General features: G+C 29.0%; 3 protein-coding genes across 4 annotated transcripts in view; 1 reads left to right on the top strand and 2 right to left on the bottom strand.

Moving 5' to 3' along the window:
• Positions 1 to 14,853, top strand: part of LOC111624468 (zinc finger with UFM1-specific peptidase domain protein-like) — a 40,937-nt gene extending 26,084 nt beyond the window's left edge. Inside the window, exons 5-8 of one of the 2 annotated variants that reach the window (XR_002756578.1) lie at positions 7,864 to 7,991; positions 8,076 to 8,299; positions 8,382 to 8,540; positions 14,401 to 14,853. Coding sequence is in view for 1 of the 2 variants with exons in the window: in XM_023367310.1 (XP_023223078.1) it covers positions 7,864 to 7,991; positions 8,076 to 8,299; positions 8,382 to 8,423 (394 nt within the window). In the remaining variant the exon portion in view is untranslated. Of the gene's footprint in view, positions 1 to 7,863; positions 7,992 to 8,075; positions 8,300 to 8,381; positions 10,819 to 14,400 lie in introns of those variants that run through there. The other variant, XM_023367310.1, reaches the window with a different exon arrangement.
• Positions 13,749 to 21,475, bottom strand: LOC111624470 (DNA mismatch repair protein Mlh1-like). The gene is made up of 5 exons (XM_023367314.1): positions 21,394 to 21,475; positions 19,555 to 19,719; positions 19,297 to 19,488; positions 19,074 to 19,231; positions 13,749 to 13,963 (listed from the first exon to the last, which is right to left on the bottom strand). Exons 1-4 carry the CDS (start codon positions 21,433 to 21,435, stop codon positions 19,082 to 19,084), a joined length of 549 nt encoding a protein of 182 aa, XP_023223082.1. The 5' UTR covers positions 21,436 to 21,475; the 3' UTR covers positions 13,749 to 13,963; positions 19,074 to 19,081.
• Positions 21,476 to 21,588: 113 nt separating this feature from the next.
• LOC111624471 (DNA mismatch repair protein Mlh1-like) lies at positions 21,589 to 22,191 on the bottom strand. The gene is made up of 3 exons (XM_023367315.1): positions 22,135 to 22,191; positions 21,877 to 22,068; positions 21,589 to 21,811 (listed from the first exon to the last, which is right to left on the bottom strand). Exons 1-3 carry the CDS (start codon positions 22,168 to 22,170, stop codon positions 21,662 to 21,664), a joined length of 378 nt encoding a protein of 125 aa, XP_023223083.1. The 5' UTR covers positions 22,171 to 22,191; the 3' UTR covers positions 21,589 to 21,661.
• Between the last annotated feature and the right edge of the window lie 283 nt (positions 22,192 to 22,474).

Raw genomic sequence — 22,474 nt, 5'->3', positions numbered from 1 at the left:
GATTTATTAAATGTGACTAATCAAAGTGATTTTTACAACTTTATGAATTTATTATAAAGTAACTAATTAAGTGAAAGTAATGGTGACAAAGGATGGAACTTACTAGTGTAAGTGATATAGTAAATAGTAGTTCAAAAACAGAGGAAAGAAATGCATAATTTAAGGAGGAAGAAAAATGGAAAAAATAATCAAAAGTTAAAATACTATTTAATTCAGATTTGCTTTACATACAATATAACTCACACTCAGGAGAGAGATATAACAATTTACTATACATCCCAATGTTTGTAACAATTTATATTTTGAGTCCCAAGCCTAAAGATGGATGGCCTTAGGTTGAAAATGTTTGTAAAAGTAATTTAATAAACAATTTTTCTCAGCAAACATTAGGTGCCATATTATGATTATTATATCTTGCTTCACATTATTTTTATAAATGAACTAGCAGACCCGGCCATGTGTTGCTGTGACTCAAAATGTATCTATTAAAAATGTATAACACTTCCCCATGGGGGGAAATTTCGAAAAATCCCTTCTTAGTGTACATTCTCTTGACGTATCCTATTAAAATGCAATCAAAAACTCAAAAAACTGCACCCTAAAATAGTATAATAGAAGCCGAGTTCTTCACGGTAAGCCTTAATCCTGACCCTCTCCCCGTGTCTAAATTATATAAAAACACGCATGAATTCGAATGGAATGTTGTGTCAAAATTTCAAAGCAATTGGTGAAGAACTTTTGGAGATTTAAGATTTTGAACAAACATAACATTTTTATTTATATAGATTAATTCCTCTTTAAACATCAAATTACATTTAAAAATAATTCTAATATTTTTCTGATTAAAATGTATGCAGTAGTATCCCCACTCTTACCACATAGTTGGATTGTGAGAAAATGTCGTTATCTGCGTTATAGAAAAATCTATCATCATCATTTTAAATCAATTTTTGTACAATTGATTAGAAAGACTTGCTTTTTTTTTTGTATGAAATTAAAATCTTATACACTTTAATCATTTGTGGCTAGCAAATAAGCTTTAATTTGGATTAAATTATATTAAACAGGGAGATAGATTAAAATGTTTCATGTTTTTGTTAGACAAGACAAGGGATTAATTATAAAACTAATAAGTATTAATATTTTAAATTGTTTTAAATTTTCTAAATATAGATTGTAAATGTTAATTTTTGAAATAAATCGGTATTGTTGTTTTAATTTAAGGTGATGCTAGTGCAGATCATCTATTGGCATTGGAAATGGAACACAGGGAGCGGGAGCAGCAACGTCTTAGAGAACAACAAGAATTTCGTTTATTGCAGGCACAATATGGCATGGATAACCAGGGAAATTTCAGGGAACAATCTATCACAAATATGCAGAGAGCTGTTTATGCTGGAGAAATGAGTGTAACAGATTATTACAATCGCCAAGTAGAACTTTGTATTGCAGAAAGAGATGGAGTAGACGATGGCCATTCTTGTATTAAAGGTAGTTATTTAATTTCATTAAAGAATGAAATACTTAGAATTTTTTGAATATTTTCATTAAAATAATTTTTTTTTTAGGTTTAATACCAAAAATAAGAGCTTTCAGCATGGCTACTACTAATGTAGAACATACGTGGCTTTGTACCACTGTTGATCATTATGGTTCCACTTACGGAGATAAAGGATGGGGATGTGGGTATCGTAACATTCAGATGCTGCTATCAGCTTTAGTGCATCATACAGGTTATAATCACCGATTATTTAATGGTAAAATTTAAGATTACATATTAAAGTTTACTTTTATTAAAATAATTTAAAATATTATTATAAAAGAATTATTTAATAATTGTTTTCAGTCAAATGTAATTGGAAAATAATTTTTAACAGGAAAGAATTCAATTCCTTCAATATCCAAATTGCAAGAATTAATAGAAAATGCTTGGCGCCATGGTTTTGATCCTCAAGGATGTGAGCAGCTTGGAGGAAGGCTCACAAACACAAGAAAATGGATTGGTGCTACAGAAGTTGTTACTTTTCTTTCTTCATTTCGTATTAAGTAAGCCATTAAAACTGAATTAAATTCTAAAAAAAAATATTTAAAATATGGCTATTATTATACTGTATAAGACTTATTCATTTTGGTTTCTATTATTCTTTTATTATTGAATTCTATATTAAAACATTTTAAATTTCTTTAATGTCTTGATGTGTTAAATTCAAATAGATGTTTAGTTTATTTGTATTTTTTTTTTACATATTCAAACCTTGTTTATGTTGAAATTATGTTTTTTTAAAAACATGAAGCAAATTAAAGTAATGTAAGTTAAAATAGTTTTCCATGATAAACTTTTGAAATATTAAGAAATGAGTTTCAATACCATAATTTTCAAGAAATAGTAAATTAAACTTTATCTTTCTGAATCTGATGTAAAACAATGACGGCTCATCTGCCCGTGGGATGAATTGGCATGGGCCAATAGGCACTTCATGGGCAGATCATTTTTTATGAACTGTGCTATANCATTTTTATAAATAAAAATTTGACAAACTATTTATCGTTTTATGATGAGTAAAATTTTTTGGTCGCATTCACGGCTTTTAAGTAATGCATAAACCTCCGAGGCACGAGGCCCTTCGGACCACGAGGCATAGGCGGTGGCCCACATCGTTCATGCCTTATGCCACCCTTGGTCGTAGAAATGATGTAATTTGAATATAAATTATTTATAAATACGTATGTCAAGTTAAATATATTTTACGTCGTAATAAAAATATAAGAGTTTACGACCACTGTGCTGGGTGAGACACTGTTGAAACAAAAAAAGTTATGCATTCCATCACGTACATAAACAGTGTTGTAATTCGCCAAGTGCAAATCAGCAAATTCGTAAAATTTTTGTTTATTTTGAACAATCTGGATAATCGAAAATCTGGATAATAGCGGTTCTACTGTAGTTGGATTGTGAGAAAATGTCATTAAGAGAGTGCATCACCTGTAAGCTTAATGTCTTGAATCGAAGTTTCGTTCTCAGAAATGTCTCTTGAACTATATGGCAATAGTCAAAAAAAAACCCAAAAAATATGGAATTGTAAATATGATTTAATTAATTTTTAAACTTTTATAGCTAAATATTTCATAATTTTCCAGGTGAAAAATATTTGTTTAAGTTAAGGAAAACTAATACACACTAGTACGACGTTAAAATTGTGTGTGGCGCCATCTGTTATGAAAGTTTATTAAAAAATAACTTTTTTTTATTATTAACTCACAGGGGGAAGGGAATTTCGACATATATATTATTTAAAAACATGCCGGTATTCGAATGGAACGTTATGTGAAAATTTCAAAGCAATCGGTGAAGAACTTTTGGAGATTAGCTATTAGGAACAAACGGACATTACATTTTTATTTATATAGATTGTGAGAGTTGAATAAAACAAAATGGAAAACAACCCGATAATGATCTCATCAGAAGCTGGTATATGTCAATCTTCTGACCTAAGAAGTGTCAACTTATTCTTTCTCAAAGTTCATAGCAACACTTTATGACATCTTTCCCTTGACTTCTAGTCACCTCAGAAATTTTCACCTTTGAATATGACAAAGAATGACGTCATTGGGATTAGTGTTTGTGTGCCTTTCTATCCAGTTGATGGAATTTGTATTTGTATGCTTCATCTGTATTTCTGTTTTCCAATTTGGGTGCTTTCCAATGTGGGATACATTGTTTGAATTCAAAGCTCTACCTCATCGAAAACTGTTTTCCTGAACTTTCCAAAATAGGAAGTATTTGTCAGGATTTGTAAGGTATCATAATTTGTAAACACCCTCTTTCTGTGATGACAACACATATAACTGTAAATACTATGTCTTACTTAGACGTGCAATGTACTGTATGAATTTTTGTGCTGTCTAATAAATGTTTAAACGTGTAATAAGTGTAGTTAATTGTATTGAGTGGCTCCGTCCAACTGAATGCCATCATTTCCTACTCCATCCCCTTGCCTTAGAGAACACATATGGGACCACGTTATTGCCATTCACAAAAATGGAATATACATTCTATACATTTAATTAATTATACATTACATTACATTTAATTACAAAATAAAGGTTCTAAATTGAACAAGCAATTATTTTTTGTGACATCATTGCAAGCCAGGCTGCAATTTTTAATCATATTTTAAATTTATTTAGTTCAAAATACATGCTCTCCACCTCAAATTAGTTGCCCCTGTATATCACATTTTTCCTTTAACGTGACGATCATCTAACACTTTTCAGGGGAAAATTTTTGAATTGAAATAACATGACTTCCGGTTTGCATCAGAAATTTGTATATAGTTAATTGGGGCCTCCTGCCCCGGAGGTTTCCTTATCTGGTCTCATCTTTCATCTATCTAATTCCGTTCTAGAGATTAAAGAAAGATGGACAGACAACAGTGGGAATTTATAGGTCTACAATTTTACAAATTGAAGCCCAATCGGTGATATTCAAAATGGGGCAAGTTCATTTTACCTAATTTTCCAGGATAATGAAAATAGTGTCCAGAAGCAATACTTTTTACTTGTAGTTTGAAATAAAAGTACCTATTGTACTTGAGACTGATATGAATCTACTATACCCTAATATTTTGTCATGGACCATGCAGTGTGTCAACTGTCCTGTATTTCATATGACAGACTTATCCATTTTGAATTAAACTGCTAAAAAATCTTACATATTTCAGAGTAAAGATTTCAAATATACTCCTCCAAGTAAATATGTACTTGAGTAACATTTGGCACAAAAATAACAAAGTAAAAGAGTCATCAAACATACCACAAAAATATATTTACATCATTGTGGCATGTTTTTAATGCTTAACAACATGATTCTGTGGTGGCTAGGATGGCTGGCCTAATTGACACAATTGCAAGGTTTGTGCAGCTTTTAGAGCAGGGATGTCCAACCTTTTTGTTTCTCTGGGCCACATTGGAAGATGTCATGGAGTTTTGGGCCACACGTATATATAATATACTGTACTTGTGGCCCAATCCTTAAATATACTTGTATATTTTAGGATTAACATGTCTAGATTATAGTAATAAGTATTAAATCTTTATCACGAAAAAGGATATTTGAAAAAATTACTTCTACAGATACTTCCTATTTTTACTTAGAAATAGATAAATTCATTTATTATAAAGGAGACAAACAAAAATTTATTTGAAAAACACAAATATTTGTTTCATTTGGGTCTCTAATTAATAAAAAATGACAAAACACCATTTTAAAGTGCATTTTTATTCGACTAAATATATTTATAAATAAGATGTAGCCCAAAAAGTAGCCAATGCGCCAAATGATATTTTTTACGCCAAACTAAAAAAAGGGTAGCCAACTTTGGCGCAAAGTAGCCAAATTATGGAACACTGGAAGGAATACTAAATAAAGCCGGAATTGGATTCAAAGGATTATAGACCCAAATGCGGGGAAAGGAGAGAAAGGACAAAAGATAAAGAAGTGAGGAAGGTTGGGAAATTAAGGGTCCATATTTGCTTAACAGAAAGTCTATGTAACCTTTCATTGAAATAAATAAATAAAATAAAATAAACAAATTTGTCAGTTTTGTTTACATGTTTATTGGGCCTCATTGGAACTTGCCTTGGGCCGCGGGTTGGACACCCCTGTTTTAGAGCTTTCTATTGCTGAATGTAAGTGATTACACTCAGAAATTTCTGACACCAAGTAGGTTACGCCTACTATGCAAGTTTTTGAGTATTTTTGTAGGATTGTATTTTTGAGGATGGCAATAATGCATTTTCATGTGTTCTCTAGGGCAAGGGGATGGAGTAAGAAATGATGAGATTCAGTTGAATGGATCACTCAATACAATTAACTACACTTATTATATGTTTAAATATTTATTAGACAGCACAAAAGTTCATACAGTACATTATATATCTAAGTAAGACATAGTATTTACAGTTACATGTGTTGTCATCACAGAGAGAGAGTGTTTACAAATTATGATACCTTACAAATCCTGACAAATACTTCCCATTCTGGAAAGTACAAGGAAACAGTTTTCGATGAGGTAGAGCTTTGAATTCAAACAATGTATCCCACATTGGAAAGCACCCAAATTGGAAAACAGAAATACAGATGAAGCATACAAATACAAATTTCATCAACTAGATAGAAAGGCACACAAACACTAATCCCAATGATGTCATTCTTTGTCATATTCAAAGGTGAAAATTTCTCAGAGGTGACTAGAAGTCAAGGGAAAGATGTCATAAAGTGTTGCTATGAACTTTGAGAAAGCATAAGTTGACACTTCTTAGGTCAGAAGATTGACATATTGGTATACCAGTTACTGATGAGATCATTATTGGATTTTTTTCCATTTGTTTTATTCAACTTTCACTTTCACAATTCATTTATAAAAATAATGTGAAGCAATATATTATAATCTTAATATGGCATCTAACATTTGCTGAGAAAAATTGTTCATTAAATTACTTTTACAAATGTTTTATCCTAAGGCCATCTTTAGACTTAAAACTCAAAATATATCTATAAATTGTTACAAACATTGGGATGTATAGTAAATTGTTATATCTCTCTGCTGAGTGTGGGTTATATTGTATGTAAAGCAAGTCTGAATTTATTAGTATTTTAACTTTTGATTATTTTTTCTGTTTTTCTTCCTCCTTAAATTATGCATTTCTTTCTTTTTCTTTCTTCTGTTTTTGTACTGCTATTTACTATATCACTTAAACTAGTAAGCTTCATCCTTTGTCATCATTACTTTCACTTAATTAGTTACTTTATAATAAATTCATAAAGTTGTAAAAATCACTTTGATTAGTCACATTTAATAAATCTGTAATGAATGTAGTGTGTAAGAATCACTGCCAAATTTAAATTTCTCAGTAAAAAAACTAATAAACAAATACATCCAATAAGCAAAGACTATTGGATGTGTGCATATAACTAAAATTTTAATTATTGATGTTGTCGAAATCGTGTTGTCGATGTTGTCCGACAATTTGCTATATGCAAATTGTCGGATTGGTCGACNGCTATGAACTTTGAGAAAGCATAAGTTGACACTTCTTAGGTCAGAAGATTGACATATTGGTATACCAGTTACTGATGAGATCATTATTGGATTTTTTTCCATTTGTTTTATTCAACTTTCACAATTCATTTATAAAAATAATGTGAAGCAATATATTATAATCTTAATATGGCATCTAACATTTGCTGAGAAAAATTGTTCATTAAATTACTTTTACAAATGTTTTATCCTAAGGCCATCTTTAGACTTAAAACTCAAAATATATCTATAAATTGTTACAAACATTGGGATGTATAGTAAATTGTTATATCTCTCTGCTGAGTGTGGGTTATATTGTATGTAAAGCAAGTCTGAATTTATTAGTATTTTAACTTTTGATTATTTTTTCTGTTTTTCTTCCTCCTTAAATTATGCATTTCTTTCTTTTTCTTTCTTCTGTTTTTGTACTGCTATTTACTATATCACTTAAACTAGTAAGCTTCATCCTTTGTCATCATTACTTTCACTTAATTAGTTACTTTATAATAAATTCATAAAGTTGTAAAAGACTTTGATTAGTAACATATTTAATAATTTATTTTATATTTAAAAATAATGTTCTGTTACTCCTGTAGAAAGTTATTTTTAGTTCATACAGTTATTATTGTAAGGCCTTTTTTCCTAATTGATAGATTTATAATAATGATTATTTACATCAGAATATTTTTAAAGAAATTAATAACATTTTTTTATTAAAATTGTTATAAAAATTTATAAATCTACTATCCACTATTATAACAATTTATTATGTTTCTTTATATAGGTGTATTTTAATAGACTGCCATACTGCTACGGGTCCAAATGGTACACACCCCGAAATGTTTCAGTGGGTGAAGGAATATTTCACAAAAGATGATGATTTTCTTTCTCCAATCTACCTCCAACACCATGGTATTTTACTGCTTATTTCATTATTAATAATTCAATTTTTTCCTCTGTTAATTATTAACCATTTAATAAATAATAATAATATAGGGCACAGTAGGACTATTATTGGAATTGAGGAATTAAAAGATGGAGAACTTCAGCTATTAGTATTTGATCCTAGTCATAGTAAAGCTCAAATGGAGCAATTCAATAACACTGCCTGTAATGCTAATGCCATGCGTCTAGTACGGCGGCCACTGTCTGCACTGAAAGCTCGACAATATCAACTAGTCACCGTAAATGGACTTATGGAAACAGAGGAAGAATTTCAGGTAATTAAAATTATTTTTCATACAAAGTAAAATATTTATGTAAAAGAATAAAAATAAATATTTATGTTTGTTTTATTTTTAGAAAAGCAAAATCCTACGTTCTCAACGAATCCCTCCAAACTAAAAGCTTTCCTTTGGACTTGCCTTCTGTAATATGCTTCTGCGGGCAGCATATCCTTATCTTCATTCTCTTTCGAAAATGGTTAAGGATGTCCAGAGTGATAATTATATTGTAGGAGAAGTAAGAAGTGTAGATTTAAAAATATAATTTGAAATAACTCCTATTGGATTATAATTTTGTATAGATATCATTGAGTTTGTATACATGTATATATATGATTTGTCATTTAGTTTCATACACTTTAAGAAGTAGAATTCATATTTATTTTAAAATATTCTTTCTTTAATTCATTATTTTTACAATATTGATTTATAAGTTTAAAGATGATTATATTAAATTTTGTGTTGTCTTCTTACTGTAACTGTATTGAGATTATTTATTGTTTCTTATCTCTTTTTATATTTAAAAATTTAATATAAATAATTTATAAATTAGAAAGAAAATATTTCATATTACCCTAAGGCTATCCCCTAAAATCTAATACACAAATTTCCCAAACATTCAGAATGAAAAAAAAAGATAAGAGTTTCTTGATCTTTGATTTATTTTTAGGTTAAGGTTTATAACAATTTAACTCGTTTACAAATCATATTAGAAAAAAGAAATGATTGCAAGTAATTTTTTTGTATGTTTATGATAAAACAAGAAAACTTATATGAGATTTATCATTTTAAATGATTCTTTATATTATGATTTTAAAATATGTATATCCTGCCCATAACTATTCTATTTGAAATGTATTTGTCATACTATAACTATCGATTGAATCAAAATCCAATTTTTTATATTCTATCCAAATTTGCATATATAATATAATTTTACCATACGATAATATCCGAGAAAATACTCTTCATTTGTATCGCGATGTCATTATATTTTGATTTTGTCATTATTTAAAGGAATATTAAAACACAGGGTTTATCATTATTTTAATAAATCTATAAGTACGAGAATGGCAAAACTAATTGCCAGCTAGACTAATCTGAGGTGATTTTTAGATAGTCTTTAAAATTTTTAATATGATTATTCCATTGTCTGCAGCTTGCTCAATTATTGAAATAATTCTTTTTAGTTGATGTAAGTTTTAATAAGGAATATTGCACGTCTCTCAATAATTCTTCTCTCTTTTTTTTTATGGGAAGAATGCATCATTATATAAAATTCAACTTCATCTAATGATAAAAAGAACATCTTAAAAAACCAAATTCAGGAATAAATGTAATTTAATTTTATATTGCTTCATATAAATATGAATATACCTATTTATGTACTTCCAGTGTTTGTTAATATATTTGTCTTTTGAATGTTGTTTTCATTAGGATGATTTTATGAAGTTTTTTTACGATTGTCTCGTCAAGTGCCGAGACGATCGAAACTCATTTTATTGAATCGAGTTAGCCAAAAATCATTTGAATGTTCCTAACGTATCGCTTGTATATAAGTGAGGTTGGTTGCAAAGAGCTTTTGATAGTAAGATTATAGGTATTTCAGTTAATAAATCGAGAAATATTGTTTATAAAGCAAACCGGGTTGTGAACATTGTGTTTAAAGTTGCTAAATCTCGAGCATTAAAAAAACTTGTATCTAGCTTTGCAGTAGGAAGATTGGGTTCTAGCAGGTAATTCGGATTAGCCTTTGTGATCTAAAATCAAATATAATTGTATAGAATATATGTACTTGATTTAGTTACACAAGTATTATATATCGTAGTATATTTATTGTCATACAAATATGTACAAAAATCTTGTTCTTAAAAATTACAAGAAACAGAATTGGAATTGTAAAGTGTAGAGAATATGAAAATATTTATTTTTGAAATTTTGAAAGCAGAATCAACTTTTATTACAAATAAATTCTATGAACATTGAAAGTTAATATAAATCTTGACAGATCCAAGATAAATCCGTTTGTTTCTTTCGTCATTAACTCCTGTTTCCACTCTGATTTAATTGGTTCCTTTTAATTCATTAATATTGTTAAAAATTATCGACATTGAAGGAATTTTAAATATTTATTTTTCTCTTAGATAAGAAAAAAAAAATTTCTCGACTTGCTTATAATAATGAAAATATTTTTCTTATCTGAAATATGCAAACCCCAATTGCCTTTTGAATTCCAACATTGCCTAATTGATTAATGAAACTATATACAAAGTAATTTCGTTGTTGGTTGGAAATTTCAAATGAGTTTTTACATATCTATAAAAAAAAGCATTAAAAGAAAAATTGGATAGGCTTCTGACATCAAATGATACCAAGAATTGTTGGTTGTTTCTAAATAATTGGGAAAGTCTGTGATAAAATATAATTTTTATTTTACTTATTGGATCGTAAAATACAATTAGAAGAAATACTTAAATATTATCATTATTTCCAATCGTTATAATCAAAAATTTTTGATTTAATTAATTAAATGTAACTAATTATGAATTGTTCACCATTATTTGTATTTTCTGTCTATCCTTAGATAAAAATATTCTTGTTTTAAACATTTAAAATTCATATTGCTTTAAGAACGAACATATTTGGATTTAAAATTGTTTTCTAATTAACAATTCAATTAAATTTCACTTTAAACTTTGAAATTTTTGGGAAATTGTTGCTAATATGATTAAAAATATCATCTGTATTTTTGGAAATAAGCCTCAATTAAAAAAGAATTGCAAATGAATTCCTTCTTTAATTAAAATTTGTGAACTTTTTAACATTAAATATTAATTTTAATCAAAAGTAATAAGATTAAAATATGATTTTCTTAGCATCAATCCAAAAATAAAACGAACATTGTGAGTTTGTGCTGGTTGTTATATTTTTTTAATAACAGCTAACATAAACTTATGAGTATTAAATTACACAGCTCAATAATAAAATTATTTTAGAGTGTATAAAAATGATTATATAAAAAAGATCATACTTTGACTTTTCAGTTTAAAATGTAACGAGTTTATTATTAAAAAAATTTGTTTCTGTTTTAAGATTTTGCATGATAAATATTTAAGAAGTATATATTATCTATTTATTATTTAATTTGTTTTTGAATATATTACTTTATACATGGTCTTCCAAAACGAATGATAGTTTTAAACTACTGTAATTATGTTAATTATTACCGAAGAAGAATGCAACATACACCTATTGATAGAGTAACTGTCCAGTCACATCTGCATTCAGACAGCCTGTTGTCTGCTGCCTTTAGGAAATGCTGTAAATAAAAAGTGTTCTACAACAGAGAAAGTGTTCTGCTGTTTGCAAAGTCGGAATTACTTGTCATTGTAAAATGCGAGTAATCTACAGGAGCGGTAGAATTGAGGCTGCTGTGGGAGGAGTGACAGTGGATATGCTGTAGCAAACATAGGAATAATTTGAGTATTGAATGTGCGCCATGTGACCAGAGGTATATGCATTGAGAAATTGTAGTGGACAAATGTGAAACTTGGACAATTTCCAATATTTTAATGTGTGTTAAAATGTTCCCAGATAATAATTAACATGGCTAATACAATAATTTGAAATCTTTTTGGAAGACCATGTATTTTTTTCATCAAAATATAAATTTTAGAAATTCATGTAATTGAAACACCTTAAGAAATCAGCATCAACAATAAAAATATGCTCATACATACAAAGTCCTTAATTTAATGGACCTGTATATAAATTTTGTGTAGTGGTGAATGGCTGCTGCCACATTCTCTAATTATCCACTCGTCGGCACCAACAGGCATTGTTCGTTCGAGCCGACAGATGTTTGTACACCAGTAGTAGTATTAATATAGTATTTTAAACGTATTCATTTTTATCCAGTCAGAGTTTTTGTTCGGAACCTTGTGTTGTTTAATGCTAATTAATGGTCATACTCACATTCGAGAACCAAGAGTTAGAAGTTAACCAGTAAGCATTTGCTTTACTTTTAGTGCATGAATGTTTATCAGTTAACTTTGTAATTCTTGGTTGCAAATATGGCCTTAAGTCATTTAGATAAAATTAGGGTTTTGTTCCATTTATAGAACAATAAAAATAAAATGAAAGTATTGTATATCAGAAATGTTCATTACTCAACAATAGTATTCCTGTTTTACTACATTATGCATTCAGTTCACGTGCATTGAATATTGTATGTTGCATGTCTTAAACATATTAGTTTAATGGACTCACAGCATTAAGAAACTTTCTCCAATAAGTCCATTAAATTGAGGATAATTATAATAAATACTCTTTTTTTTTTATTATTCAATTTCTTGTAGAACTTAATTTAATTTTAGATTTTGCTTAAGATAATGAGTAAATTTAGTTATAAAGTACTTATGTTAATAATAATTTAATTTCATGCTGACGCACGAACGAAAAATTCTTTAAACATTTAACATATTCAAGAAAACTCGAATAATTAGTTTCCCTTTACTAAATTCTCTTAAGTCAAAGAGAGTTTAAGCTTTTGATATGCTTAAAAGAATTTAGTTTCAACATAATTGAGAGTATTTATAGAAAGGTAATAAACTTCTGTAGGGGAATAAACATTATTATTAAAGAAGGAATTAATAAAGAATTTAAAAATCTTTTATCAAACTTAAATAACACTATTACAAAAGTGTGATCGCATTTAACGATCACAACGTTCCTCCTCATCGATTGGTATTAGTGGACAATTATGATATTGTCTTCCAGCATGCTCTATTTGCAAATAATTAACTGTCATCACTGCCAGTTCGAAGAAAAAAAATTATATATATATATATATAAATCATTTTCTGAAATTAACATTTAAAAACAAAATTTGTATCAAAAATCTACTGAGAACCATTCATTGAAAAAAAAATTTGGAATTTATTTACAAATATAAAGAGAAATTCAAATTTGATTAGATCCAAAATGTTCTTTAATATTCATAAATGTATATTATAGAAAAATTCCAAATAATAATAATTATATAAATCACATTCAGGAGCATTTTGTTTGACAGTTAATGCATTGAACAAAAAATTATTTACATTGAATCGTGACAGTTTAATTCTAGATATAAGATGTTAAATAGATATAAAAATATCTTTGCAGCTTGATTGAATTATGTTCTGTTGAAAATGTATACAGCGAGTCTTCACTTAATGTTGTCGATAGGTTCTTGTAAACTGGCGTTAAGCAAAACGGCATAACGAAACCACAGGCTAGTTGATATAAAGATATAATTCGGTCATTATTATTATAATTGGATCGTGTTTGCAACCTCAAGCATTTAATTCCTACCTCACAGAATCAGTTTTACTGTTTATAAAGAAAATTAAACAATAGTAAATGATCACAAATGTACTTCTATCTTACCTCAATGACATAAAACAACATTAAGGGAGGACTTGCCGTGTACTGTATATTACTTTAAATTATCTCTCTATCTCAAAGACAAATTTAATATTAAACTGTTTTAAATATCAGTTTTTCTTACCTTTAAGTATTTGACATATTCTATTAAGTTTCATGGAATCTTTATGGTGTTTTTTTCCGTCTTGTGATTCTGTATTATTTAATAAATGTACGTTTATGTATCTTTTTTGTCTATAAAAATTCAAAATGCCATAAGTCAGAAATAATTAATGCTTATTCAAAATACAAAATAAATGTTAATTTGGAAATGGCATTTAAGTAATTAGAAGTGTCCGACAACAGACACTGCTCTTTTGTCCATATTAAATGCATGAGGAGAAATGAAACATTCTAAAATTTTTGTGTATTTTTGAATCTCGAGTGCTTACTAAAACTATTTTCTTGTAAGGATATCTTTATTGTTTTAAACAATGATCAAGAAGATTAATTTATGTATTTTATATATTTAAAAAAAAAAAAATACTACTTACATTCCTTGCAAGAATTAAAATTTTTTTATATGTGCTAATTTATTTAAACTTTCTTGATGTATAATTTTTCATGAGAGATTTTCTTTGAATTTATTATTTAAATGAATTTTATAAATTGTTTGATCGTTTTATTTACAGACTTTTTATATTCGACTCATTTTTTAACAGCTTATTACTCAAAGGTTATAATTTGTATCGTGTTTTTGTTACAAACACCAAAAAAAAAAATAATAAAAAATACTCTTCCGTTTGTTTGTTTTTAAGTGCGATACTTGCCCGGCTTTGAAAAAATTGTAATTCACGATTATTTAGAGAGCTATGCACCGAATGTGTTGACGAAAAATATTCCACTTTACTCCAAGCTGAAATTGGCAATGCTAAATAATGTTTAAATCAAATTTTGGCAACTGAGGATTGTAAGTTTATTGTTGATAAATTTGTTGTTTGCTGCTCAACAACTTCAAAAAGACGAATGATGTGTAAGATAATGGTAAGGAATTATGTGCCTTACTGAAAATGTGTAGCAGATGAATTGTGAAGTTTGTAAGAAAAAGAAGCATGTTTTGATGATAGAATAAAAAGTAAAACTTTCGCTTATCGAGTGTTTTTTCCGACAATCTCTATAACTGTATAAATATAACATTTGACAAACGTACACATGATAGACATTTATTTCCAAGAAAAATTCTCTTAAGCATTAAAAGTCACTGCCGAAGGTAACCAAAAGTTTTTTATTTTTATAGAAAAATATATTTTTAGGCTTTTTCGAAGCAATGTCCGAAGCTTCGAGAAAGCCAAAAAAAGTTTCTGTAAAAATAAAATTTTCGGTCGCCTTAATCTAGTGGCATCTTTGTATGTTTAAGAAAATAATTTATTACAAAATTTCATGGAGTAACACTTGAACACTTGATTTATACTCTCAGTTGAAGACAAATTTCAGAATTGCTTTATGATAATATACACAAATGATTAAGTTCTCGATCTTAAAATGTAACCAGGAACTGAAAAATCCAAATCTTAACACACTAAAGTATTTTAAGGCACAGAATATTTAGGAGAAAGTGTATACATTTAATATATTTAAGCCATTTGTGTTCGGTCCCAAATGTTTTTTTTTTTTTTTTTTTTGGTATTCTGGTTAAAAAAAGTAAAGTTCTCAATTTTATCGGTGAAAAAGGAATTTTAAAAGAATCATTTACAATTAAAATATTCAACATGAATACAGGCAAAGACTGCTTAGCTATAGCAAAAATAATAATGTGTTGAATAAAAATGTTTAATTACAGTTTGGCTAAGTAGACATTACCTCTAACTCAGTGTTCCGCAACCTTTTTCTACTCACGGCACACCAAAATGTTATTCCCCTCAATAACGTATGATATGATACTATTAATAGAATTTTGTAATGCCATAAACCACAAAACTCAATTATGTTGAGTTTTGTGAGTTACACTAGGTACCAATGGCTGTGTACTATGCAGGACCAGAGTCAAGGCATAGTAACTTCAAAAAAAGACAAAAATTAAATAAGCATGTCATTGTGTGTTTGTATTCAGGACTTTCCTAACAATATGACATGTATTCAATATAGAGGCCTTCTGTAGTGTGATGTATGTGTTTCTATTCAAGTTTAATGTTTCCAGGCTTTTGTGTAGCATTTGTGGTATGACACCTGTAGAAGAGAGAATGACAAGTACAATAAGCACCCCTATCCATCCTCCACAGATGCCTTATTTCCTGGGCAAGTTCTGTGTACTTGCTGAATTTTTCACTGCATGTGTTTTGTACATTGTAAGTGTTTGGAACGGATATGTCTATAATGTATGTGATTTTATTGTGTTTGTCAATGAATGTAATGTCTGGTCTGTTGTGGTAAATTGTTTTATCTGTGGTTATGACTGTTGTAGTACAGTTTGTGCGTGTTGTTTTCTAATACTGTCTGTTGAACGTATTTGTAGTATGGTTTGTGGATGTCTAATAATTTGTGTTTCTTGGAAAGCTCTTGATGTATTTGCTACTTGATTATGTTGATGTAAACTATGTCTGTGCCAAGAGTTTGCAACCAGAAGTGATGTGTTGTATAGTTTCTGGCATGATGTGACATTTTCTGCAAGTGTCATTTGTGAATGTTATAACTTTCAGTATGTGTTTTCTGTAGTTTTACTGTTTATGACCTGATCCTGTATGGCAATCATAAATCCTTCCGTCTCCTGAAAGAGGCATCCACGAGCTAACCAGCTATTTGACAGTTTTGTCAATAAAATCCTGGGCTAGATCATAGGGATATCTGCCATGGAGTGCCTTTTGAACCCATGATTGCTTAAGTGTCTATGCTTTTTATATGTTCTGTCTTGTCCATATGATACAAATGTAAGTTTAATGGTGATTTTATTTGAGTCTGCTAGACATATTGCTTTATGTAACTGTGATGTTTCTTGCTTTTGTAGAAAAACTCTCGCAGTGTGTGTATTTGTTTGTAGTGAAGGTTTACTATGTCAATCAGGTCATGTCCGCCATCTTTACATGGAAGGGTTAATCTTTCTATGGTGGATTTAGGATGATATTGTTTATGCTTAGTAAGGGTTGTTCTTGTTTTCCGTTTGAGTTGCTCAAGATCTGTGTGAGTCCAATGTATAACTCAAAAGAATAAGTGGGTACTGAGACGACATATGTGTTTATTGCTTTAACATCATATTTCATCAGTGAATGAAATACAAGCATAAGAAACACAACAACTGCGATAAAAGTATATAAATAAAACTTGAAATTAATAGAATATGTAAAAGTTCACGTCACACCTTTTACCTTGTGACGGCACACAGGTTGCTGAACACTGCTCTAACTTACCAAATGCCATTCAGGAAATTTGTTAGTCTATGGGAGATTGCAACTTCACACGTGTGAAGTTGCAATATTTATAGTTATATTTTTATCTTGCTTCCTTTAACAGTTACAATAAAACTTATATATTGCAAGAAAAGGATATATGAGGAAAAATTCAAAGAAAAAATGTTTACCTTATTAATTACATTACATAATTAATCTGCAGACAATTATAAGAATGCTTTTTATTTTTAACTTGCATTTACACATCAAATGACAAATTAGTAATGCCAATTTTGAAGGACAGCATTTATGATTTTTTATTACATGTCCTTTTCATATCTGATCTCATATATTTTTTCCATCAAATAAATCATTGTAATGATTTTAAAAAATTTGTGATTAAAATAATTTAATATTAAAAAAAAGGTAATTATGGTACATCATTTACAGTAATAAAAGTAACAAGGCTAAGTGACTCTCCTCAAGAAATCAGAATATTACTGCTTTCGTATCAAAAAATGAAATAGAAATTAGTGAAGCTTCAGTATTGTGAATTACCTCCGGAAAACAATTTATTAAATAGAAAACATACCAGTATTGGAAATGCAATGTAGGATAATTTCAAATGGCAACCTTTTTGATACATTCAAAATGATAATAAATGGTTTCCATTATAACACAAAAACATTCTAGATTAAACCAAGTGTCATCTAGAATGTTTTTGTGTTATAATGGAAACCATTTATTTTGAATGTATCAAAAAGGTTGCCATTTGAAATTATCCTTGGATACAGATGTTTCTAGTGTCCTTAGGAGAGTGATACTGCACAGATATTGTAATGTACCATACTCTGAATGGTTGTCTTGTGGCAACTGTTGCATAAATGAGTCAACATAATAATTGACATTAATTTTACTCTTTTCCGAAATGCTTAATGGAAAATATCAAAAACTAATTTCTATTAAAACAAGGTGAAGATAACATTGATAAAATGTTGAAAGTGCTTGCGGTATATTAAAAACTGTTTAATGTCGATAGACAGTAGTTATTTCTTGTTTTAATGGATAATATTCTGGTGTGGTGATTAATAATTTTTAAAAATTAATTTTTCAAGACTATTAGCATGTCACTTTATGGCATTTTATTTGTATTCTGCCAGAATTTTATCTTTATCCCTAACAGAAGCTTTCTTTAGTTTTTTAATATTACTTTCTAATTTGGCTTCTGTGAGTAAACAAACTGTTGAGCAAGATTCCGAGATAACAAATGATCTTTGAGTAAGAAGACATATTTTCATTATTTTAAAATTGTATCAAATCAAAACAAAGTGATGCCATCTAATTAAAATTAAATTGTGTCGGTTCTGTTTTAAATTTAATCAAAATGCTAATCTTTCATGTATTCAAATCAATTTTTCCACCATTTTGTTACCTGTACTTTTAATTGTTTTTAAGATATTATAATCAAAACATTAAAAACTGCAGCTTTCTCTACTTCCATTTAAAACTTTTGTGCATTGGGATTACCACCATCAACTTACTTTTATCTTTCTTACAGGGAAAAAAGTTATTACTGTATTATTACGAAATGGTCAGAAGGACCAAATTCTGTTATTTCAAAATTAATAAGTAAATATCTTTTTAGCACAGGTAAATCTTGATGGAATATCTTCTATGTAACAACTATTTAAACTTAAAAAATTCTAATTTTTTACATTAGCTATTAAGGCCATTTTCAAACTGGGGACTTGGATGCGCCACTAGAAAAGCTCTGCAGCGACCACTCATGGTGGGAATGTATCTCCCTGCCGGATATGCACTGCTAATGCCCATATGAAAGTTAAAAATTAATTTTTCTTTCATGTTTCTATTATACTAATTATTTTATAATTATTTAACTTCAAATATTATACAAATACACACAAATGTCATTAAAAACTATGTTTCAACTATATTTATATACAGTGTTTTATACATAAAAATACCTCAGAGTTTAACAACGCTCAAACACTTTATACAGATCCGGTAAATTTGCCAATTGTAATACCGTACTATCTTCGGCAAAGTGGGAAGGTGGAAGAAAGGAAGATCGGAAAGAAGAAAAAAGGACGTGTTCCATCATCCACTCCCATTCCGTTCTTTCCTAAACATGTAAAATCAATTTAAATTCAAAGAATAAAAATTAAAGTGAGTCATAATTATAATTACCTCATTTTCGGATTTATTCGAATTTGGTGGAAGGGAAAAGAAACGGGCGGTTTCCCGACAAAATGTCTGGAAACATTCTTGCTCTTTGTTCCATTCTACTTCGGTTGCTAATCTCAGCATGTATATAGGAAGTCCTTCTAAATTTGGAATGTATTTTTCCAATAACAAAGGTAATCCACACAAATTTCCATCCTGTTTGATATTTCTAATTACTTTAAATGTGTCGACTATGGAAATTTCAAACAGAAAATTTTTTACCTTGTCAATTTCAAAAGAAAAATAATCATCCAGCATTTCCGCCTTTGTCTGTAGGAAATCTACTATGTATTGTGCTAAATCAGATTTCTCACCATCCGTTTCAGTCCATCCACTCTCCTCGCTATCTAATGCTATTAAAGCTAATTCTTTTATAGATGCTGGTTCCTTGAATAATAACAAGCACAAAATTAATATTTTAAATAAAATTTTTAAAATACAGAATATTTATAGAGAGTATACTCTGTATAACATTTTCACTTTACATAAAGAACAATTATAACTTCAAAGTGACATTTATTATTAATATGAATCATAATTCAAGTCAGAAGAAAAAATTAAAAATAAAACTTCATCATTTTAATTCCCAAAATTTAGTCAAATATCATTCAAAAGATATAGAATGAGCATAAATATTGCCCAGAATACGAGTTATGAGTGTCCTAGATTATAGAATCTAGGACACTCGTAACTCGTATTCTGGCAATTTATTTATATATCTGTATATTTATGAAAACTGCTTAGTAAATTTTGTTTGAAATGAGATGGAATGCATGAAAGAAGTAAATCATAAAAATATTTTACAACATTGCAAAAAGTACAGTCACTCATTTTATATCTATGTTGATTTGTAAATGCACTGAAGATACAAGCATACAATTTTCGAAAATGTTTATGTACTGTTTATTGTTGTATTCTAGCATTTTCAACTTTTCTTTTATCACAAAATTTGCTTAATTGTGAATATGTCTGGGGATTTGGCATATATACTTCCTTTTCTTGAATAGTTTAAAACACCAATGCACCACTACTACTTTCAAAAGAATCCCCATGGGTGACAAAACACTTTTTCCAGTGCTTGTATGGCTTCTGAAAACATTGCCTTAAGCCATCTTTTGCACCCACCCATAACGCCTCATTTGATGACTCAAAACGATGGAAAAATGATCTNCACTATTTTACAGCCTCTCATATATCTCTCTCCATATCATATGATGCTTTTAAGTTACTTCATAGGAAAAAATCCAGACTGGAGAATGGGGTAGCCACGTAACATATTCTATCTAGTAATTGTCAAATGTTTTTTCATGTCACCGATCTGTCTGAAAATGAGCTGATACATCACTGTACCAATATTAAAGCTGTTGTAGTTTCACCAGCATTGTCATCAAGCCATTTATCTGTTGTCCTGTTTAGAATGTTCAAATATTGAACACTGTTCCAGGTTCTATCTTCTTGATTATATATTTCTTAGCTAAGTTTGTGCCTGCTGTAGACCTGGTCAAGCCATACTGCCGAATCTATATCAAATAAAAGTTGGTATACTGACCAGCACAATATTATGATAATATTTATATATTCTATTGCATATTTTTAGATTGGTTCTTCATTCTTGTGATGAACATTCAGACATCAAATAATTATTGGGCTGTAATTTTAAAATTGCAGACCTCTGTCCATCTGTCTGTCCTTCCTTAATCTTAAGAACAGTTAGATAGATGAATGTTGAGATCAGAAAAGGAAAGCTTAGGGGCAGGAGGCCTGATTAATTAACTACATATGAACTTCTGGTTTGGTCCAAAAGTCAAGTTATTTCAATTCAAAAATTTTCTACAGAACAGTTAGATAGATAACTGGCACGACTCTCTTGTTAACAGGAAAGTATGACATACAGAGGCCCACTAAAATCAGAAGCACTATATTGAGATCTAAAAAAATTGCAATCCAGCATTGTGACAAAGTCACAATAAGTAATTTGCTCGTTATTTTTTATAATTATACATTATATTTCTTACACAAGCTGTGATTTACCCTGTATATTTTAAAAATAATAATTCTTACCGAAAAACGTAATACTCCAAAATTTCCGAAATCACGAATCATCAGTTGGTAGAAATATTCTTCGCTAAAGAAAAAATATAAATGTAGAATAAATATCATAAAACCCATATGAAAGTTAAAAATTAATTTTTCTTTCATGTTTCTATTATACTAATTATTTTATAATTATTTAACTTCAAATATTATACAAATACACACAAATGTCATTAAAAACTATGTTTCAACTATATTTATATACAGTGTTTTATACATAAAAATACCTCAGAGTTTAACAACGCTCAAACACTTTATACAGATCCGGTAAATTTGCCAATTGTAATACCGTACTATCTTCGGCAAAGTGGGAAGGTGGAAGAAAGGAAGATCGGAAAGAAGAAAAAAGGACGTGTTCCATCATCCACTCCCATTCCGTTCTTTCCTAAACATGTAAAATCAATTTAAATTCAAAGAATAAAAATTAAAGTGAGTCATAATTATAATTACCTCATTTTCGGATTTATTCGAATTTGGTGGAAGGGAAAAGAAACGGGCGGTTTCCCGACAAAATGTCTGGAAACATTCTTGCTCTTTGTTCCATTCTACTTCGGTTGCTAATCTCAGCATGTATATAGGAAGTCCTTCTAAATTTGGAATGTATTTTTCCAATAACAAAGGTAATCCACACAAATTTCCATCCTGTTTGATATTTCTAATTACTTTAAATGTGTCGACTATGGAAATTTCAAACAGAAAATTTTTTACCTTGTCAATTTCAAAAGAAAAATAATCATCCAGCATTTCCGCCTTTGTCTGTAGGAAATCTACNTTAAACTTAATAAGTTTTTCTTATTTTAAAATTACTCTATGCATCAGATAGACGAGTGTAACATGGAGCAATGGATAGTCATTAAATTTTACTCAGATTAGAGAAAAGTCCCAAAGAAATTTTATGAGATTTAAAAATTGTGTTTAGTGCTGAAAAGATAATCTACAAAATGGAGGAAAGCTTCCTCAGTGTGGCAGATTAGACTTGAAAAATTGTGAGTGATGATGATGTTGATTACTTTTTTGATTATGCTCGTATTATTTATCAAAAAAATTT

This window comes from Centruroides sculpturatus, unplaced genomic scaffold (assembly GCF_000671375.1).
Source record: "Centruroides sculpturatus isolate CEXI.00-Female unplaced genomic scaffold, Cexi_2.0 scaffold286, whole genome shotgun sequence".
In the NCBI taxonomy this organism is placed as follows: Eukaryota; Metazoa; Arthropoda; class Arachnida; order Scorpiones; family Buthidae; genus Centruroides; species Centruroides sculpturatus.
The sequence above is the reverse complement of the archived record's forward strand: the minus strand, read 5'-3'. Positions and strand labels throughout refer to the sequence as shown.